The 20920-nt window shown below is 42.3% G+C and overlaps 1 protein-coding gene across 1 annotated transcript in view; it reads right to left on the bottom strand.

Moving 5' to 3' along the window:
• Positions 1–20920, bottom strand: part of col7a1l (collagen type VII alpha 1-like) — a 420731-nt gene that overhangs the window by 239322 nt on the left and 160489 nt on the right. The window contains exons 33-42 of the mRNA XM_073066798.1: positions 17123–17149; positions 16263–16316; positions 15966–16037; positions 11889–11948; positions 7082–7117; positions 6577–6621; positions 2072–2107; positions 1874–1918; positions 1145–1180; positions 1006–1041 (exon numbers count right to left, since the gene is read on the bottom strand). Of these exons, the coding sequence (XP_072922899.1) occupies positions 1006–1041; positions 1145–1180; positions 1874–1918; positions 2072–2107; positions 6577–6621; positions 7082–7117; positions 11889–11948; positions 15966–16037; positions 16263–16316; positions 17123–17149 (447 nt within the window). The remainder of the gene's footprint in view (positions 1–1005; positions 1042–1144; positions 1181–1873; positions 1919–2071; positions 2108–6576; positions 6622–7081; positions 7118–11888; positions 11949–15965; positions 16038–16262; positions 16317–17122; positions 17150–20920) is intronic.

The raw sequence follows: 20920 nt of genomic DNA, 5'->3' as shown, positions 1-20920 counted from the left end.
GTCTGTAGAACTCACTGCAGTCCCTCTGTGTTCTCCTCCTCTTCCCAAGAGATCTCTGGGAAATCTGGGCACTGAACCTGTCTGTGCCAGGTTAGTCTTGAAACAAAAACAGGGAAAAATCTGCAGATGCTGGAAATCAAAGTAACATACCCAAAATGCTGGAGGAACTCAGCAAGCCCGGCAGCATCAATGGAAAAGAATAAACAGTTGACGTTTCAGGCCGAGGTGACTTCTCAACTCTTTTTTCCAGTCATGATGAAGGGTCTCAGCCCAAAACAGTGACTGTTTACTCTTTTCATAGATGCTGCCTGGCCTGCTGAGTTCCTCCAGCATTTTGTTTGTATTACTTTGATTTCCAGCATCTGCAGAGTTTCTCTTCTTTGTTTAGTCCGAAAACAGGTTAAAAATCTCCATTCATTTAAATGGAGAGCAGAAACTCAGAGTAGAATAAGATTCAAGTAACTTTGTTTCCTTAATTAACTGAGTTAATTTAAACATTTTGAAACATTAACTTTATTGTACATAAATTACTTAATTATTTCTCAATTTCAATTATTTAATTATGTTAATAATTTTTTTCATATATATTTCTGAAAATCAGAGTTTTGCTAATTCCCGGCCATTCAATCGTTTTAGACAGGCAGATGATGTGCCAAACCTTCCCTGAAGCCAGACTTCCATTTTCATTGGTCAAGTATTGCACATCACTGGTCCTCACAGCTCATTGGGGTAGACGAGATTGAAGCAATCAGCCAGTGAGGTTTCATATACCATATGTTGTGCATTACTGTCTAATGGTTTTCAACATTTTAATCCACATGATGTTACCAATGCTTCTCTTATTTGCATAGTAGATATAACTTGGTAAAAATATTTAGAACACTTCAAGAACCACCATTAGACCCAGAGCAGCAAAAGGAGAATTTGGTCAGGTGACCAAAACTTATTTTTCAGAGAATTAGAAATATATTAAAGGAAGAAAGAAAAATACTAAGAAATAATTACCCCTTTGGCTGGATCTCCTGGATAGCCTCTATCGCCCTATCAGTGAAGCAAATGGAACAAAATTAAGGCATTGTATCTCAGTTAAGTGCCATGATTAAAACCACTATAATTCAAGCATGAGCTTGAGCAAATCACTTACTTTGTTTCCTTTCAAACCTATCGGTCCTGGAAGTCCCTATCAAAGAGGCAAATTTGAGGAATATGGTAAGGGAAATGGTTTTAAAAATCAGAAAACTTTAAGGACTTCTTAAAATCCTGTATTGGACTGCAAAGCACTCCAGCATGTAGTGAAAACTGCCCAGCAGATTATCGGTACCCAATTGCCCACCATTGAGAACATCTACCATAAACGCTGCCTGGCAGGGCAAAAAGCATTATCAAGGATGCATCTCACCCTAACCATGGACTTTTTGCTCTCCTCCCATCCGTAGGCGCTACAGGAGCCTCCGCTCCCGCACCAGCAGGCACAGGAAGAGCTTCTTCCCTGAGGCTGTGACCCTGCTGAACCTCACATCACAGTGCTAAGCAGTATTGCACCCATATTGTACTGTCTCAGTACTTTTATATTTGTGTGCTGTAGCACTTGCTTTTTATTCACAGTTATTTTGTAAATAACACTGTTCTTTGCATTTCTGGTTAGATGCTGACCCGCATTTCATTTGGCTTTGTATCTGTACTCGGCACAATGACAATAAAGTTGAATCTAATCTAATCTGATTACTGTTACACCTCTGAATTTGCTGTCTACTGCTGCAATTAATAGGTCATCCAATATATGTTGCTGTCAATATCCACAAGGACCTACAAACTTTATCCCTGTAAGTAACGAGTAATATATCAGAAACCAAAACAAATGATATTTTCTTACTGCAAATCCCCGTGGCCCCAATTCACCAGTTTCTCCTTTGTTTCCCTGTAAATAGAATTTGAAATTGCTGTGAATAAATGCAAAGTTTTTCACCCAGTTCAGATTAAGAATGCAATTCTTATTATACAGTTCTTGTGTCTACCAGCTTTGCATTCATTCTATACAATGAGTGAGTTTATTTAATGTCCAGGATCTTACCTTTTCCCCTCGATCTCCTTTGGGTCCTCGCTTGCCCTGCATAATTGAAAAAGAGCTAAAATAATAACTTCCTCAGTTATCAGAAATGTGCCTACTGTACTAACAAACTCAACTCAAAAATTCAGATACAAGAAACAAACAGTGACTGGATGGAAAATAAAGGCTGAATGATGAAAGTGATTCAGGTGCAAGGCAAAAGGAATATTCAATGGGACGAGTAAAGAACCTCCAGATTAATTTAAAGCATTGACGAAGATTAAAGCAGAACTGCTACTAATATTGCTGTTGTTGTCACTGTGATCGCAGAGACGCTGAATCTACTATATACAAGTCTTTATTCATCGCAACAAGAAGGCATTCTCAAAGAAACACTCAGTAAAGGCTCACAAACCCAAAAGTACATCACATTTTATACCCTTAAGATCAAAGTTAACAACAGGTGTTTCAATATAATTTCAATAATTACAATGTCATTGTTTACTTTAATATACTTTGGGTTAACAAGTGGTTCCTTTGAGGTACATACTTACACTGGAAGCACCTTATAATTGATAAGACACCTCTGAAGGTTCAAATGCCCTTGTTTGGAGAAAATAATTTGAATAGATATTCTAAACACTTCTGATGATAGCTAGATGAAACCTATAGTTGCCAGAGTTCATGCAGGCCAATTGACACAGCCTCATTGTCTTAACATTTGTCTGATTCATATGCAAACATTTCACAGTCACCATTTTGCAAATCATATCTCTTACAGATAGTATAGTTTATTTGCAAAAGTGTGCTTTTAATTTCAATTTACTGCTTGCAATTTACAATTTGCTTTAAGAACTTAAGACTACTTCTTGTTTAAATTAATATCTGCTATATCCATTTAACCCCAGAATACTCCCTAACAGCTGCAATACAAATAAATTATTAACTAAAATTATTGAATCTATTTTTGAATCTGGATATCTGTTATCCTTACTTCCCATGATGTTTAAGCAAGGCTTTAGACAACCATTTGCAAATGTTCTTCTTGGTAGGCTGATCCAGAAGATTAAGTCATAGATGATCCAGTGCTGGGATCACTGTTGCAGGTATGATTTGGATGACAATATAGGTCTTCTGATGGTTACATCTGCAGACACCATGGAAACTACTGGAGTTGTGGATAGTCAAGGTCAAACTTGAGTTTATTGTCATATATATAAGGACATATGTCCATCGGTGCAATGAAAAACTTACTTGCAGCAGCATCACAAGTACAGAAAAGCATACGTTAAATATAGTTTTTTCAAGAACACAATTAGAACAAAAAAGGGTCAATTTCAGTGCAATGTGATCATAATGTTGCTCAGCTCTGGTGGTGTGGGACCGGTATTCTGTACCCTCTTGCCCAAAGTTAGCTACACAAGATGGTAGATGCAAGAGGCTGCAAGTATGGCTGACCAAGGATAGAGCAAAATGTTGATCAGCTAGAACTTTGATCAGAAAGAAGACAGATGGAATTTCATCCCATTAAGTTTGAGGCAATGCATTTTGGAAAGCAAATGCAAGAAAATTAAAATTCATGTTCAACTTCATTGTTGTCATAGGGATACATACAAGGGGCATAAACACCATGAAACAGCCTTTTTGCAGAAGCATTACACAACAAGTTATACAGCAAATGGCAGGACCCTTCAGAGTCCTAATATGCAGAGGGGTTTTGGGGTGCAAACTGATTTTGGGGTTTTGGTGGGATCCCTGAAAGTGGCAACACAGTGGGTAGGGAGTAAAGAAGGCACAGGCATGCTTGCCTTATTGGTTGGGGCATGGACTATAAACATTTTTTAGTCATGTCACCGCTGTATATAATTTTGGTTAGGAAGGGAAGAGGAAGGAGGTTAGCTGGAAGGTGATAGATGAAGCCAGGTAGGCCAAAGGAATCTGATAGGAGAGGAGAGTGGACAATAGGGGAATGAGAAGGCAGAGGGAACCCAGGGGTTAAGTAATAGGCATGCAAGATGTTCTTGAAAAAAAATGTACTTAACATGTTTTTCTTGTGAATGCTACTGAGATGATAACCTTGTGCCTGTGATGCTTCTGCAAGTAAGTTTTTCATTGCACCGGCGAAAATGTCTTCATGCCTATGACAAACTCAACTTCAACCTTGACTATTGTTGGGGTTAATTCGAGACTGCCATTACAGGTCAGGAGTGGCTCACGTAACACACATAATGTTAGGAGGCCGGGATGCGAGGGAGGGGGGAGCGAAACTGGGGACCCCGCTACACCGATACTATTAGTGTCACGCGATTCAGTAAACAAAAGAAACAGGTAACTCGTGAGCATATGGCTGCGGGCCAATAAGATGGACACAAGTGCCCGATATTACCTAATATGTAGCGGGGTTGTGCTGGGGGGAAAAGGGGTATAAATAAGAGCAGATTGTAAGGGGAAAACAGAACGCCTTCTCCAGCGACTCCGTGGATTCGCTGTGCCAGTTACGAATTCTGCAATAAAGCCACGTTTTGTAATATTCCGGTGTTAGTTGTCTCTCTTCCTAAACGAACACAGGGCAGAATTTTCAAGCCCAACATTTGGTGACCCCGACGTGGGGAGGGAGAGACAACACAGGCTGGCGGGTCCGACAGCAGACAACTTGCGGCCGCAAGCTCGACTAAGGTCAGGAAGTGCCTGTTATATCTAAGACTTCCACTAGATAGTCAAATCACTGAGTTAGATCTTGTCTGCTGACGGACCCTCACCAACCCCAAATTACCTGGGAGAGATCATTCCCGGTGCAGAATCGTGACTGGTAAGTACTAACTCTTATCTGTTTTTAGGAAGATCCTCCGCCCGTGGAAAAGTCTTCTGAGTGAGGGTACCCGCCGCCCACGATGGGCATAAAAGTCTCAGGAGTGAGGAGGAGAAGAGAAAGTGTTCCGCGGTACACCTTAGTGCACGGGGATACTGACGGCGCCTACCTTAGACTGGTTGTTAAGAGGAGAAATCTCCCACGCGAAGGTCAGGTTTTGAAAGGCGACCGTCCCATATTTGATCCTCTCTGTGTACTAGGGAGCCATGGAGCACTTCAATTTCGAGTTACCGAAACTCAGACATTTGTGTGTTGAGTAACAGAGTATATGAGAGTTTTTAGAAATATGGTAAAATTGATAACTGTGCGAGTTCAATAAACTAACAGTGAGCAGCCGCAGGGGTCGGACACCATCAAGGTAGGAGTGGAAGTGTTCCTCCGAGGCCCAGGGAAGCTCACCTGGAATGGAAAACGGTGGCATGGTCCATACCCTGTCGCCGAGGTCTCCAACAGGGCATTAAAAGGTAAGAAGGGAGGGGGACAATAACTGGCATCATTTTCTACTGGCTAAATAAGATCTCTGGCAAGTGGGGAGCGTTTCTGGGACAGTCGGCTCTAGGACTGTCTATTTAAATTGCTATCTTTATCACGTGTGGTTGTTGTTGCATACCCTGTATTAGGACCCTAGTCATCCGGACTATAGATCGAGCCTTGACTGGAAAGAATGGACCTCCACCGGCGTACCAGGCACCCTTGTTCCCGGTGGAAGGGGAGGACACGGCCCTCCCGGAAAGCGGACGCGCTATGGGAGGACACGGACTGAAATGGACCATGGCAAGGGGGGGGGATTGTGAATCTGTTCTTGAATAAGTTTTCTGAAATGTTGCATGCTACTTGTAAAAATTGCGGATGTTTAGGGAACCCCTACCCATATTTTGTGACCCTAGGTCGGACAAATCAAGATAAGCAAATAGGGAGGACACGCCAAAGAGTGCCGGGGGACGCTCACCTCTCTGCCTGATCCCGGCAGCCGCGGAAAAGATTGTAAGGGATGTGGGGATGTGGCCTCTGGGAGGCCAAGGGAGGGAGTGTTGGGGTTAATTCGAGACTGCCATTACAGGTCAGGAGTGGCTCACGTAACACACGTAATGTTAGGAGGCCGGGATGCGAGGGAGGGGGGAGCGAAACTGGGGACCCCGCTACACCGATACTATTAGTGTCACGCGATTCAGTAAACAAAAGAAACAGGTAACTCGTGAGCATATGGCTGCGGGCCAATAAGATGGACACAAGTGCCCGATATTACCTAATATGTAGCGGGGTTGTGCTGGGGGGAAAAGGAGTATAAATAAGAGCAGATTGTAAGGGGAAAACAGAACGCCTTCTCCAGCGACTCCGTGGATTCGCTGTGCCAGTTACGAATTCTGCAATAAAGCCACGTTTTGTAATATTCCGGTGTTAGTTGTCTCTCTTCCTAAACGAACACAGGGCAGAATTTCAAGCCCAACACTATCCACGACTCCAGCAGTGTCTACATGTCTGCAAATGTAATAATCAGAAGATGTGTATTTCCATCCAAATCATACCTGCAACAGAGATCCCAGCACTGGATCCTATATGACTTAAGTTCTGATCGCCGAAGCATTTGGAGGATGTACAAGGATCATTAACAAAGCATAAACTTGGCAGCAAAACCAAGTGTAACTTACTCAACTCTCACCTTTTGGCCAGCCTCTCCATTCTTCCCTTTGTCTCCTTGATCACCCTAAGGAGAACAGATCAATAAAATAATATTTCAGTAACCATTTCAGGGTTTGAGGCTTTAGGTTAGAGACAGATTTTACTGCCATGCCTAAACTGGTGTTTCCTAACATTCTCACTGGGATCCTGTCCCATTTCCCTGATTATGGTCCTATGCCCCTCCCCCTCCACCCACAGAATAAAACTCCTGCTGTTCCTACAGTGAGACTTTTCTCAAGGAAGAGATAACTTGCATTTATGTGATACCTCGCAGGATCTCAGGATGTCAAAGCATTTTGCAGCCAGCATGAAACTATGTTTAAATTGGGTCATTGCTGTTATGCAGGAATCATAGCTGCAAAAGTGTAACAGCAAGAACAGACAATGAAAGGCACTAATGATCAGCTAATCTGTGTTTTTGTGATTTTTTAGTGCATGAATACAGGCCGCCAAAGAGATTTACGGATATTTACAAAATGACTTGCCTTGTAACCTGGGCTCCCCTGTGGGCCAGTAGCTCCCTGAAGGTGAAAAAATTGTCATCAGTTCTTTAACAAGAAAAAATGAATAAAAGCCAAAAGAATTTTTTAAATTATAATGGTGCATGTCCAGACAAGTTCCAAGGAACATAGACAATATATTGATCAATTTTTCAGTTTAATCTGTACAATAAATGTATGCTCATGCACTTTGGTAGAAGAAATAAATGTGCAGACTATTTGATAAACGGGGAGAAAATACAAATATCTGAGACGCTGAGGGACTTGGGAGTCCTTGTGCAGAACACCCTGAAGGTTAATTTTCAGGTAGAAGGTGGTGGTGAGAAAGGCAAATGCAATGTTAGCGTTCATTTCAAGAGGTCTTGAATAAAAGAGCAGGGTGTGATGCTGGGGCTTTACTTGGCACTGGTATATAGCAATGAAATCCTGTTTTTTTAATATATCTCATCATCATCAGGTGCCATGCTTTCTTCCCTTCATTATGCTTTCCCATAATTACCGTGCATTCTAACTCCTCTTTCCTAATCACGTGTGTGTGTGTAAGCACACACACACACACACACAGAAATAAAATTAAACGCATGAAATTCTGCACATGCTGGAAATCTAGAGCAATAAACACAAGATGCTGGAGGAACTCAGCAGCCCAGGCAGCATCTATGGAGAGAATTAGTCGACATTTCAGGCCAAAACCCTTTAGTAGGAAGGTGTTGGATATGAACCAGGTGAATTTGAGGGCAGGGTAGAAGTTGGAAGCAAAGTGGATGAAATTGAAGAGTTCAGCATGGGTGCAGGAAGCAGCACCAATGCAGTCATTGAAGTAGCATAGGAAAGATGCAGATGGCCACCAGTGTAGGCTTGGAACATAGACTGTTCCTCATAGCCGGCAAACAGGCAGGCATAGCTGGATACCCCTTTTGTTTGAAGGAAGTGGGAGGAGCCAAAGGAGAAATTATTGAGAGTGAGGACGTTCAGCTAGACAGAGGAGAGTGGTGGTGGAGGGGAACTGGCCTCAAATTCACCTGGTCCATTTCTGACACCTCCCTTCCTTTTTTCAATCTCACTGTCTCTATCTCCAGAGAGAGCTTATCCACCGATGTCTATTACAAACTCACAGACTGTCACAGCTACCTGGACTATACCTTGTCCCACCCTGCTACTTGTAAAAATGCTATCCCCTCCTCTCAATTCCTCTGCCTCCGCTGCATATGCTCTCAAGGGGAGACTTTTTATTCTAGAATAAAGGAGATGTCCTCCTTTCTCAAAGAAACTGGCTTCCCTTCCTCCACTATCAATGCTGCCCTCAACCATATATCTTCCATTTCTCTCACGTCTGCTCTTACCCCATCCTGCCGCCACTCTACCAGGGATAGGGTTCATCTTGTCCTCACCTACCACCTCACCAGCTTCTGTGCTCAGCACATAAATCTCCATAACCTCTGCCACCTCCAACTGGATCCCACCACCAAGCACATCTTTCCCTGCCCCCCATTTTCTGCTTTCCACAGGGATCACTCCCTTGTTCATTCATCACTCCCCACTGATCTCACTCCTGGCACTAATCCCTGCAAGTGGAACAAGTGCTTCACCTACCTCTACAACTCCTCTTTCACTACCATTCAGGGCCTTAAACAGTTGTTCCAGGTGAGGTGACTCTTCACCTGTCAGACTGTTTGGGTCATAATCTGTGTTCGGTGATCTCGGTGTGGCCTCCTGTATATCGGTGAGACCCGATGTAGATTGGGAGACCACTTTGCTGAGCATCTATGCTCCATCTGTCAGAAAAAGCGGAATCTCCCAGTGTCCACCCATTTTAATTCCACTTCCCATTCACATTCCGATATATCCATCCACGGTCTCCTCCACTGTTGTGATGAGGCCACACTTAGGTTGGAGGAACAACAGCATTTGGGTAGCCTCTAACCTGATAGCATGAATACCGATTTCTCAAATATCTGGTGATGCCTCCCACCCCCTTTCCCCTTCACAATTCCCCATCCCTTTTTCCCTCACACACTCTACCTCCTTGCCCGCCCATGGCCTCCCTCTGGTGCTTCTTCCCCTTTTTTCTTTCTTCCATGGCTTCCTGTCTCTTTCACCAATGAACTTCTCAGCTCTTTATTTCATCCCTCCCCATCCCTCACCTACTACCTAGTTGTTCTCTATCCCTCCCCCAACCTTTTAAATCTACTCCTTAGCTTCTTCTCTCCAGTCCTGCTGAAGGGTTTCAGCTGGAAACGTCAACTGTACTCTTTTCCACAGATGCTGCCCGGCCTGGTGAGTTCTTCCAGCATTTTGTGTGTGTTGTGAAGAACCCAGCATGTCAGGCAGCATCTAATGAAGGGAGTAAGCAGGTAACATTTCAGACCTGGGCCCTTCATCCAGACTGGTGTTCTCCTCCATCTCATATTCAGTCTGGGTAGCTTCCAACCTGATGGTATGAGCACTAGTTTCTCTGACTTCCAGTAATCTCTCCCCTATCTCTCCTGACTCCTTCCCTTTCCTCCAACTTCTTATTTTGGGTTCTGCTCCTTTTTCAGTCCTGAAGAAGGGTCTTGACTGCTTAATCCCCTCCATAGATGCTGCTATAACATGAACCTACCTTCACTGATTTTAATGTAACTGATGAGTAATTTTAAAACTTACTTGATAAACATGTTATGTTGCTTTTACAACTTTTGAGTGGAGTTATTTTCCTTTTCAACTGCACAGGACTACTCCTTGTTCTGATATCTACAAAGCCTACATCTGCCTCCAACCCCAGCACGCTGTTTTCACCCTTCCCTTCAGCCATCTCTGTCATTCTGAAATGCTGAGTTACCATATCTAAGTTGTTCCCATGTTCCTCTGCAGAACATGGCACTGAATAAACCACGAGACGTGTTTATATGTGCAGGCAGGGTTTTCATCTAACTTATGATGTATGAACAACAGCAGAACTCTGAGATTTCCTGCATCATGTTTACACTTCATTACTCAGGCACACAATCTTCCCTATAATGAATCCCTCTTCTATTTTATATACTTTACTATTACTACTTCCTGGAAGTTCAAGTTTATTGTCAAACAACTCTACAACATATACTGCCAAATGAAACAATGTTCCTTCAGACTAAGGTGCACAGCACAGTATATATAATTCATACACATAACACATAAAGTAGTATTACCCAAATAAATTAATAAAATTATAAGTTGCATATACAAGTTAAAAAGTAAACTGTGTATTGCTACTGGTACATCACGTGATGAGACCTGGATGGTGGTGGGGAGTTCAGTAGTCTCATGGCCAGGGAGAAGAAGCTGTTGCCCATCCTAACAGTTCCTGTCCTGACACTGCAGTTTCTCCTGATGGGGGTGGGGGGGGGGGGGTGGTTCAAAGAGACTGTTCGATGGGTATGAGCAATCACTGACACTGCTCGGGGCCTTGCAAATGCAGTGCTCCTGATAAATATCTCGCATGGGTGGAAGGGAAACCCAATGATCCTCTCAGCAGTTCTCACAATACTAGGGACTTGTGGTCAGATGGCTTGCAATTCCCGTACCAGACAGTGATCAAACTGGCCAAGACACTCTCGGTGGTGCACCAGTAAAATTTGGTTAAAGTGGCGGCAGAGGGGGACTTCACTCGCCCCAGTCTCCTCAGGAAGTGGAGACGTTTCTGTGTTTTCTTGACCAAAGAGACAGTGGTGAGGCACCAAATGAGACTCCCAGAAACATGGTGCTTCTTAGCTCTCTCCATAAAGGAATGATGGATGTGCAGTGGGGGATGGTCAGATTGCACCATTCTAAAGTCCACAAACTTGTCCACGTTAAGACTCAAGTTGTGTTGAGCAGTTACTGTGCACTTTTAACCCCAAGACTCTATACAGGAATGACATCAGAAAATAATACATTAGAACTGAACCAGAATCAGAATCAGATTAATATCACCAGCATATGTCGTGAAATAGAAATAAAAAAAAGTGAGATAGTGTTCATGGGCTCAATGTCCATTCAGCTATCTAATGGCAGAGGAAAAGAAGCTGCACATGAATTGTTGAGTTTTAGGTTTCTGTATCTCCTTCCTGATAGGAGCAATGAGAACAAGGCATGACCTGGGTGATGGGGGTCCTTAACAACGGATACCGCCTCTTTGAGGCATCTCTCCTTGAAGATGTCCTGGATACTACAGAGGCTAGTGCCCATGATGGAGCTGACTGAGTTTACAACTCTCTGCAGTTTGTTCGCCACCCCCCTACACCAGACAGTGATGCGATCAGAATGCTGTCCATGGTACATCCATAGAAACTTGCCAGTATTTTTGGTGACACACCAAATTTCCTCAAACTCATAATGAAATATTGCCACTGTGAAGTCTTCTTTGTAACTAATCTTACCTTAACAGGCTGGATCACACTCATTCCAACTCAGTACATTTATTTGCCCCCATCTAATAACCCCGTGGCTTTTATCATGGCTCCTAAAAGCCACGACTACCACCAGGCTCCACAACAGTGAAATACCAGTTCCACGGTTTTTAGTTAGTGCTATTTACCAGCAGTTAAATGGATTTCAAGGGTTAAAATAATGTTTCTTTGTCTTAGGTCGCCTGATTGCCTAAACAATTTGTACCTCTGGGTACAGGAAAATGCAAAGGGTCAGCAATAAAATAATCTTCAACTTATTTGAAATGAAGAGTTTTGCCATTGATCTTTAAACCAAAAATATCATTTATTGGATGAAACTCTGAGTGTGCTAAATTACAGGCAAATCACCCATTGTTTGGTAGTTATGAAGTAAATTGTTTTACCTTTACTCCCTCAATCCCCTTTTCTCCAGGTATTCCTGGGATGCCAATACCATCAATTCCCTAAAAAGAGATAACAGAATCAACATTAGTTTTTAAAATATATTTCAAAGTACATTTATTATCAAAGAATATATAAATTATACAACCCTCAGATTTGCCTGCTTACTGGCAGCCACAAGCAAGAAACCCAAAAATAACACAATTAAAAGAATATAAAGACCAACACCCAATGCACAGAGGAAGAAGGGCAAAAATCCACAAATCATGCAAGCAATGGAAGCGAGCAACAACATTCCGAACCAAATTGAGTCCTTAGATCCGAATCCCCGGAGCAGCCCGGATGCAGGCCCGAGCATTGGTGGGTTCAGATCGATGAACACAATTTGTCATCAAAATAGGCAACTGTGGAATGCTTCTCCCTATAGATGCTGCCTGGCCTGCTGTGTTCCACCAGCATTTTGTGTGTGTTGTTTGAATTTCCAGCATCTGCAGCTTTCCTTGTGTTTGCAACTGTGGAATGGTTTAGTTGACACATTCTGAAGGCCACCTCACAAGAAGGCATATGATATAAAATCAGGAGATTCTGCAGATGTGGGAAATAATAATAAAATGCTTTAATAATAATATACTTTGAATCTTCGAATCCAGAGGAACACACAGAAAATGCTGGAGGAACTCAGCAGATCAGGCAGCATACAGAATGTGGAGAGGAATAAACTGTCGAAAATTTGGGCCAAGACCCTCCATCAGGCATATGGCATTCTTGCCTTCATTAGTTGGTGCACTAAGTATAAAAATTGGTGTATCATGTTGTATCTCTTTAAACTTTTGGTATGGCTACATTCGAGTATTGTTCAAAATGAAAAGTACATTTATTATCAAAGTAAGTATATGGTGCCGTCATCTGCAGATTTTCTCGTGTTTGTGATTCTACTACCACTTTGAGATTTATTTTTGCAGATGTTTACAGGAAAAAGAAATACCATGGAACTTTAGGAAAAATATATAAACAGACTGACAAACATCGAATATGCAAATACAGAAAATAATTCTGAGAACGAGTTGTAAAGATTCCTTGAAAGTGAGTTTGTAAGTCGTAGAAACAGTTCAGAGCTGTGGTGAATGAAAATAACCATGCGAGTTCAATAGCCTGATGGTTGAAGGGTAATTACTGTTCCTGAACCTGGTGATGAGGGACCTCAGGCTCCTGTACCTCCTGCCCAATGTTAATAGTGAGAAGAGGGCATGGCCTGGATGGTGGGGTCTTCAAAAGTTCAAAGTCAATTTATTACCAAAGTACAAATATGTCACCATTCACTAAACTGAGATTCATTTTCTTGCAGACACCCTTTTAAATACAAAGAAACACAGAATAGAATCAATAAAAACCTGTACACAAGACAATCAAGCAATGTGCAAAAGACTGTTAAAATGCAAAAGAAAAAATAAATAAGCAAGCAAGCAATAAATATCAAGAACATGAGATGAAGAGTCCATGAAAGTGAATCCATGGATTTTGAGAACAGTTCAGTGTTGGGTAAGTGAAGTTGAGTGAAGTTATCCCAGTGGTTCAAGAACCTAATAGCTGAGGAGTATTAACTGCCTCTGAAACTGGCAGTGTTGGTCCTGCGGCTCCTGCACCTCCTTCCTGATGGTAGCAACAAGGGGAGAGCGTGGCCTGGGTGGTGGGTATGCTTGATGATAGTTGCTGCTTTCCTGTGACAACACTCCATGCAGATGTGCTCAGTGGTGGGGAGGCTTCACCTGGGATGGACTGGGCTGTATCCACTACTCTGTGCAGCCTTTGCTCTTTCTAGGCTATGATGCAGCCGGTTAGGATATTCTCCACTGTGCACCTATGGAAGTTTGTCAGTATTTTTGGTAGTGTGACAAAGTTATGCAAGCTTCTCTGAAAGTAGAGGTGCTATTGTGCCTTCTTTGTGACGGCGTTTACAATTTGTGTCGATAAGAGATTCACCAGTATGTTACCTGGATTGGAGTGTATTAACTATGAAGAAAAACTAAACAAACATATCATTTTCTCTGAAGCATCAGACTCGGGAGCAGGGGTCAACTTGTTAGAAACATATAAAATTATGAGAGGCGCTGATAGGGTAGACAGAGTCTTTTCCCAGACAACAGTAAAATAAAAGGGCATAAGCTGAGAGGGAGAAAGTTGAAAGGAGTTGTGCAAGGCAAGATTATTCTACCCAGAGAATAAGACTTTATACCAAGAATACCCTACTAGAGGAGGTGATGGAAGCAAATATGATTGCTACATACGGACTCTGGAACAAAAGGGAATAGACGGATTTGGACCACGTGTAGGCAGGTGGGATTTGTTAGATTGGCAACAGAGTTGATAGGCCGAAGGGCCTGTTGTACCATTCAATGTTAATTTCCTGGCATCCTCTCATTGAGGTGAGTTAAAAAGTATGAGTAACCATTACTTTAAAATTAAATTAAAATTAATCCACTGATACTCTAAAATTTTATGCCAGGTTAATAGTTTTGATTATATCTAAAATGGAAAATGGCCAGTTCTGAGGGATGAGAGATGCTGCAGAATAAGTGGTTCAGGACCTTGGTTTGGAAGGATTGCAATTCCCATTGGGATGTGCATGGAGATGATTTGGTGTCACATTTGGCTTCTCCACTTTCTTTAACATTGTGTCATTCACAACTTCTTGACCTTGAAAGGACCATTGGACACCATTAAAGGGTATTTACTGTTTACCACTGAAACTTAAGACAGAAAATGTGCACACAGATAGACTCCACATGCAATGATGCAGGCCCCCCCTCAACAGTTACCGTAAGTGCTAATGGGGATTTCTGTTCTTCCAAGCCCAGGGTCATTCAAGTCTATTTTAGTGTATGTTTGGATATTACAGTTAAGATAAGTTACTATACAAAGAACCAAAATTAAGCCGAGGTGTCCTTAAAAAGGATCAATACCATCACATTCAGAAAATATATTGTTGCCTAGAACTTGCATTGTGTAGCCACATTTGAAAAATAATCAAACCTCATGTAGAAATATGTGGAGTATTTGTGGACGTGGGAAGTCTGCAGATTTCCTTCCACCTTCTCCATGTGCCTGAAGCTATGATGTGTGGAAATGCCTGGCATCCCATGGCACACAATGCAAGCAGCCCGTACACTACTTCTGGACCTCTGCCATGCTTGCAATATAGCTTGTGAGAGTGCTTCAGGAATACATAAAGGGGATATGCTTGAGCAGGATCTCATCCATTATGAGCCGGCATGGAAAACCAACTCCAGCTCCCTTTTATGATGCCTTCATCCATCTCTCAGATACCCACCAACTACAATCCTCCTTCCACCTTAGCTAATGAAAGGAGAGAAAACCTGCACCATTCATTTAAAGATTACAGGCATTTCGAGCTGGGTGGAGTTAATATATAGATTGGCACCAATTTCAATAAATGGCAGAACAAAGTCAAGGGGCTAATAGGCAATTTCTAATGCCAACAGACAACCCCAAATTATCTTCTTACCTCCTGCTTCTGGCATTGTGTGTGCCTTCGTGTTTCCAGTCTGTGGCCTGGCCCTTTACTAGCCTGCTGCTTCAGCCCTCTTCCAATCCCAGCCCAATGAAACTTTGCCAATTTTTGATCTTTATCAATTCTATATCGATAACCATCACACCACTAGCATCCCCCCCAAAACCAATGTGTGATCCTGCCCCAGATTCATGTTATTTCTTTAGCATGCTCTTCATTTACAATGAATGCAAGAGAACATCTTTCAAAAATATAAGAATAGTCAGTTGCTTATGGAGCCTTAGGCCTTAATAACTATTGAATCTTGCAAGTCAAGCAAAATGGTCTTTGTCATTTCCATTTAATTCCCTGGCATTTATAGATTGATGGAATTATTCTTGAGATCAATCCTGATCTAACTGAACGATGGAACAGGCTCTAGGGCCAAAGGTGATTTCTTCTTTCATAATTGAATGACACAAGGCAATAGTTACAATTTATGAAAAATGATGACGTGTACTCCATGAAGTGTCCTATCTAGAAACATCCTGGAACACTCTAATGTTGTTACCTTTTCTCCTTTATTCCCCGGGTGCCCAGGAATTCCATCAAGTCCAATTGGTCCAGGCAAACCAGCAATTCCCTGAAAAGAAATATTGAACAATAAACGTATCTCACTTGCTCCTATCGTAACTCTCATGTCATATACAAGCACTCTAGATTCATTGGAGTCATGTTCTAAGCTGTTATTCTCAACCAAGGTTACCTTATATTTAACCACTAAACCACTGACTCTACTTATGGCATTATCAGAACACTGGATCTTCCCGCTGACCATCAAAGAGATACAATGAAGTCTGATACTTACAGGGGCTCCCATTGCTCCCTTGTCTCCTTTAGGGCCAGGTTTACCACGTAAGCCCTGTTGAATAATCATATTTCATTGTCATTAGATGAATGATACGCATAACACTACTATTTACAATTGATATTTCACTTTCAGTCTGGAAACTGGAATTCCTAAGGAAAATCAACTTAATATAGCTAAAACAATTTAATAAAAAAATGAAGGATGAAGGAAGACGAAACAATGCTTCCAAACCTATAGTTTTAGTATGTTATCTCTCCCATCATGCCATAATACATTTTAAACATTTCTATGCTCCGTCTCCATTTTACACTTTATGGTAAATACCTTTGAATTTAATAAACTCCAATTTAATAATCTCTCTTTGAGGGTAGAAATTTTCTCTTAAATCTGTTTTGAAATGTTCTAGTTTTGTATACACAGAGACAGAAAGAGTTTGTCACATTATTTGTTTTGTATTACAGAATAAAGGCAGCAGTTTGGGTAAAATTAGCACTTCACACAGGGCCAGAGGGCTTTGGGATCAAGACCACCTGTGGAATTGGCCACATAATTCAGCTGACTGACCAAAAGTGTGAATGGATGCAGCTCTGTGACCATTACAGGGCTTCAAATCAGATGATTAGTCATGTTGTTACCACACTGGCATGGAGGTAAGAAACTTGAACTGGAAAATAAACTAAGTTTAAGTTTCAAATCTTTGAAGTGGGCTCTCACTATTGATGAACTTAGTGGTATTTGATATGAGGATTCCCCTTCTGAATGAAATCTGACTGTTTTATTACAATTCTGAATGAGTTACAAACCCACAGGGAAGTTAGAGCATTTCAGTTAATAATGATAAATTATTACTTACTTACCCTTGGACCAACAGCTCCTGGCTCACCCTGTAAAATACAGATAGCAATTTAGGGAATTTTTTTGCCCTGAAGGCCATATGCAAGGGTTGAGAGGTTGTTGAGTCTACAGTGTGAAGATTGTTGTTACTTTTTGGCAACACTATTAAATAATCAGATTAATTTTTAGATAAATCACATAATTCAACCAAAGGACCAAACGCCACGGAAAGTGGTCATTCAATCCCTCATGAGTTTGAGAGAGCTATAAAAATGTTTCGTTGGCCTTGTACTTCTTCCTCCCTTTCTCCCACCTTCTTACTCTGACTTCTCCCCTTTCTTTCCAGTCCTGATGAAGGGTCTCATCCAGAAACGTTGACTGTTTATTCATTTTCATGGATGCTGCTTATTCATTTCCATAGATAGAGTACTTCCAGCATTTTATGTGTGTTCCTTTCATTAGCCTTGATATCTTTTTCCTAATCTAATTTACTACTGCAAAGTCAAGTTAACTGGTGTACTGTTATCATTATTTTTCCCATTGCTCTTCTTTCTTAAGGGAGGACGGGGTTATATTTTCTGCTTTCAGTCCATGGGAGCGGTTCTAGAATTTATGAAATTTTGGAATGCAAAACCCAGTACATCCACATTCATCTTTCAAACCCCAGGATGAATTCCAAAATCTTATGGGTTCACCTTTCTGCCTGTGGGTGAACTCAAAATATTTGTTCAAATTCTCTGCCATTTCTTTATTTCCAAATGTCATTTTCCAAACTTCATTAGTAGTGTGATCCACATTTTGCTTGCATCACACACCAGGGTGCTCTTTTCAATTAGCAGTAGAGGTAACCGTAGCCTTTGGTCGTCAGGTAGTGCCCAAATAACAGAGTGTTTCAACCCTTAACCACTACACTCTCTGGTTGGCAGGTCAGCAGTGGTGGCCAAGTCACTGACCATCTGCTCCTGACTTCCAGCTCAACTCCTCTTCGCCTGCAAGAGACTCCTTCTGCATCCTCCCCCATCCTGCGAGCTGCTTGGTCCTTGCTCTTTTCATCAAGGCTCAGTGCAGACAGCAGCCTCCATGCTGACCTTACCGGGAATCCTCTACAGCCAATCTCTACGAGGAATAGCAACGTTTGCCATCCTTTGTCCCTGCACTCCTAGAGTAAAGACTGGTACTCCAGGGCCTTCCTCCTATAGTACCCTGAGCTCCACCAGGATGATTTTCTTGTCTTTGGTGGACCACAGTACAATGTCTGGTCGAAGTGTGGTTAGCACCACCTCTGGGAACTGCAGCTTCCTCCCCACTCCCATGATTTGGCAGTTTGCAGCTGATTGGTTTTAGGCCTTTTTGCTTTGACTGACGTGACCATCTCCTTGATGAAGATGACTGCCTTGTTCACCTCTCTGCCAGCTGGTCCCTTTTTACACCTCTCCCGCTCCAGTGTGTCAGCAAGGGACAGCAGGACCTTGTCGTGGCACCACCTATACTGTCATTGGGTTAAAGCTGTTTTGCATCGTGTGCCAGTGAACTCCGCTGACCACAAAGCTTACAGTTAGGGTCCTCTCTCAGCCCCCATGTATGCAGCAGTGATGGTGTAGGGTGAGTGTCTAACACAGACCGCAGAAGGAAAGAAATGTGGAAGGTCTCCAGTCTCCAAACCTCTGCCCAAGTGATCTTGCACTTGGGAAGATCCCATTTTGTCCAGGTGCCCTATGACCTCAACTCCACTGCCTTCAATACCTGCCTTTTATCTTCGTGGTTCTGTACCTCTGCCTGGACCATGTCACATCTATCCCTTCACTTGCACTCCCCCATCATTGGAAGTATGTAAAGCCGAGGCCTTGCTGTCACAGGCATGGATTTCTTCACTTTATTAGCTTGTTATCGGAACCTCTCAGTATTAGCACAACTCTAAACTTTACTACCTTGAACTCCTCCACTACTGATGACAACAGGAGCCGAAGCTGGCCTCATCTTATGTAGAGCCCCACTGAAGAAAAACTTGAGGGTGTTCCCCGACCACCCCTGCAGATGCTTGTTGACTTTCCTCATGGGGAACTCACCGTGGAAAGCCAGAGCAGCCTTGGTACAAGACCCAGTTGGTTCAGCCATGTCTTAAATTTACCAGGGAGTCCGGCTTTGTCGATTTTCTTCAGCCACTGTTCAGTCTGCTTTACTGTGTTGGTGATGTAGTGGGACCTACATTAACTTTAGTAGTCTTTTGTTGTACCATAGTCATCAAATTTTTTAAACAGCTTTTTAACTTTCTTGCCAGACTATCCTATATTCTACTTTCCATTTTCAAACCAATGCCTTTGTTATGGTCTTGAAAAGATGGCTGATCTCTGCTCCACAAGATAATGATGAAGATTTTTCCTGTGCAATGGTGTAAGATAGGTGACAATGAATCAGTTGCTTCTTCACCTTTCTCCAAATTAACTTCAATAGAAATAAAATGGAAAGAGCTAATCATTTTTTCATTCACAGAGCTGTCAGAACCTGCTGCACTTCCGCTGGAAATACAATAGAAACAGATCTCATAAAAGATTTTTAAATGCAAGTTGGACAGGTTACACAGGATGAGGAATTTTCATTGGGGCAGATAAAAGCAGAGATCTTTCAATAAGTCAACAGGGGCATAGTAGGTCAAATGGCCAAAGCTATACTGCATCCGGTGCTCCTGGTGTGGCCTTTTATATATTGGTGAGACCCGACACAGACTGAGAGACCGTTTCGCTGAACACCTACGCTCTGTCCGCCAGAGAAAGCAGAATCTCCCAGTGGCCACACATTTTAATTCCATGTCCCATTCCCATTCTGATATGTCTATCCATGGCCTCCTCTACTGTCAAGATGAAGCCGCACTCAGGTTGGAGGAACAACACCTTATATACCGGATGGGTAGCCTCCAACCTGATGGCATGAACATTGACTTCTCTAACTTCCGTTAATGCCCCTACTCCTCTTCTTACCCCATCCCTGACGTATTTAGTTTTCCCCCCTCCTCTTTTTTTCCTCTCTCTCTCTGCCCATCACTCTGCCTGTTCTCCATCTCCCTCTGGTGCTCCCCTCCCCCTTTCTTTCTCCCTAGGCCTCCTGTCCCATGATCCTTTCCCTTCTCTAGCTCTGTATCCCTTTTGCCAATCACCTTTCCGACTCTCAGCTTCACCCCACCCCCTCTGGTCTTCTATCATTTCACATTTCCCCCTCCTCCTCCTCCTACTTCCAAATCTCTTACTATCTTTCCTTTTAGTTAGTCCTGACGAAGAGTTTTGGCCTGAAACGTTGACAGTAATTCTCCCTATGGATGCTGCCTGGCCTGCTGTGTTCCACCAGCATTTTGGGTGTGTTGCTTGAATTTCCAGCTTCTGCAGATTTCCTCGTGAAAGCTATCCAATACTTCTGTCAGCTTCTGGTAAAACTGGCTGCTGATTTGTCTGTCCACTTTACACTGTAACATTGAATCTAACTCTGCCATAATGAAGTCTAAAGGATGATCATGTTTGACAATGGAAGATTTAGAACACAATACTAATCAAAACCACGTCAGCTACTGAGAATGAATTCTACTTAGATTCCGCTGACATAATAGGAAACTATAAGCCACTAAATGATGAACGTGATCCTTTTACTGATTAAAATGGATCACTTTAAAGAGCACACTCAACTCAATCTATTGATCCACCTAACATGGCCCAGCCAATGTACTTCTAACTCAATTGACAAACTTCCACAACTGAAGGCTGATCTTCAGGACTGTTACAAGTAACATGCACAACCAAAGTAGTGATTTCCTTGAACATGTCTACATAATAATT

This window comes from Hemitrygon akajei, chromosome 14 (assembly GCF_048418815.1).
Source record: "Hemitrygon akajei chromosome 14, sHemAka1.3, whole genome shotgun sequence".
In the NCBI taxonomy this organism is placed as follows: Eukaryota; Metazoa; Chordata; class Chondrichthyes; order Myliobatiformes; family Dasyatidae; genus Hemitrygon; species Hemitrygon akajei.
Note: the sequence above shows the minus strand (reverse complement) of the source record. Positions and strands in the feature narration are given on the sequence as shown.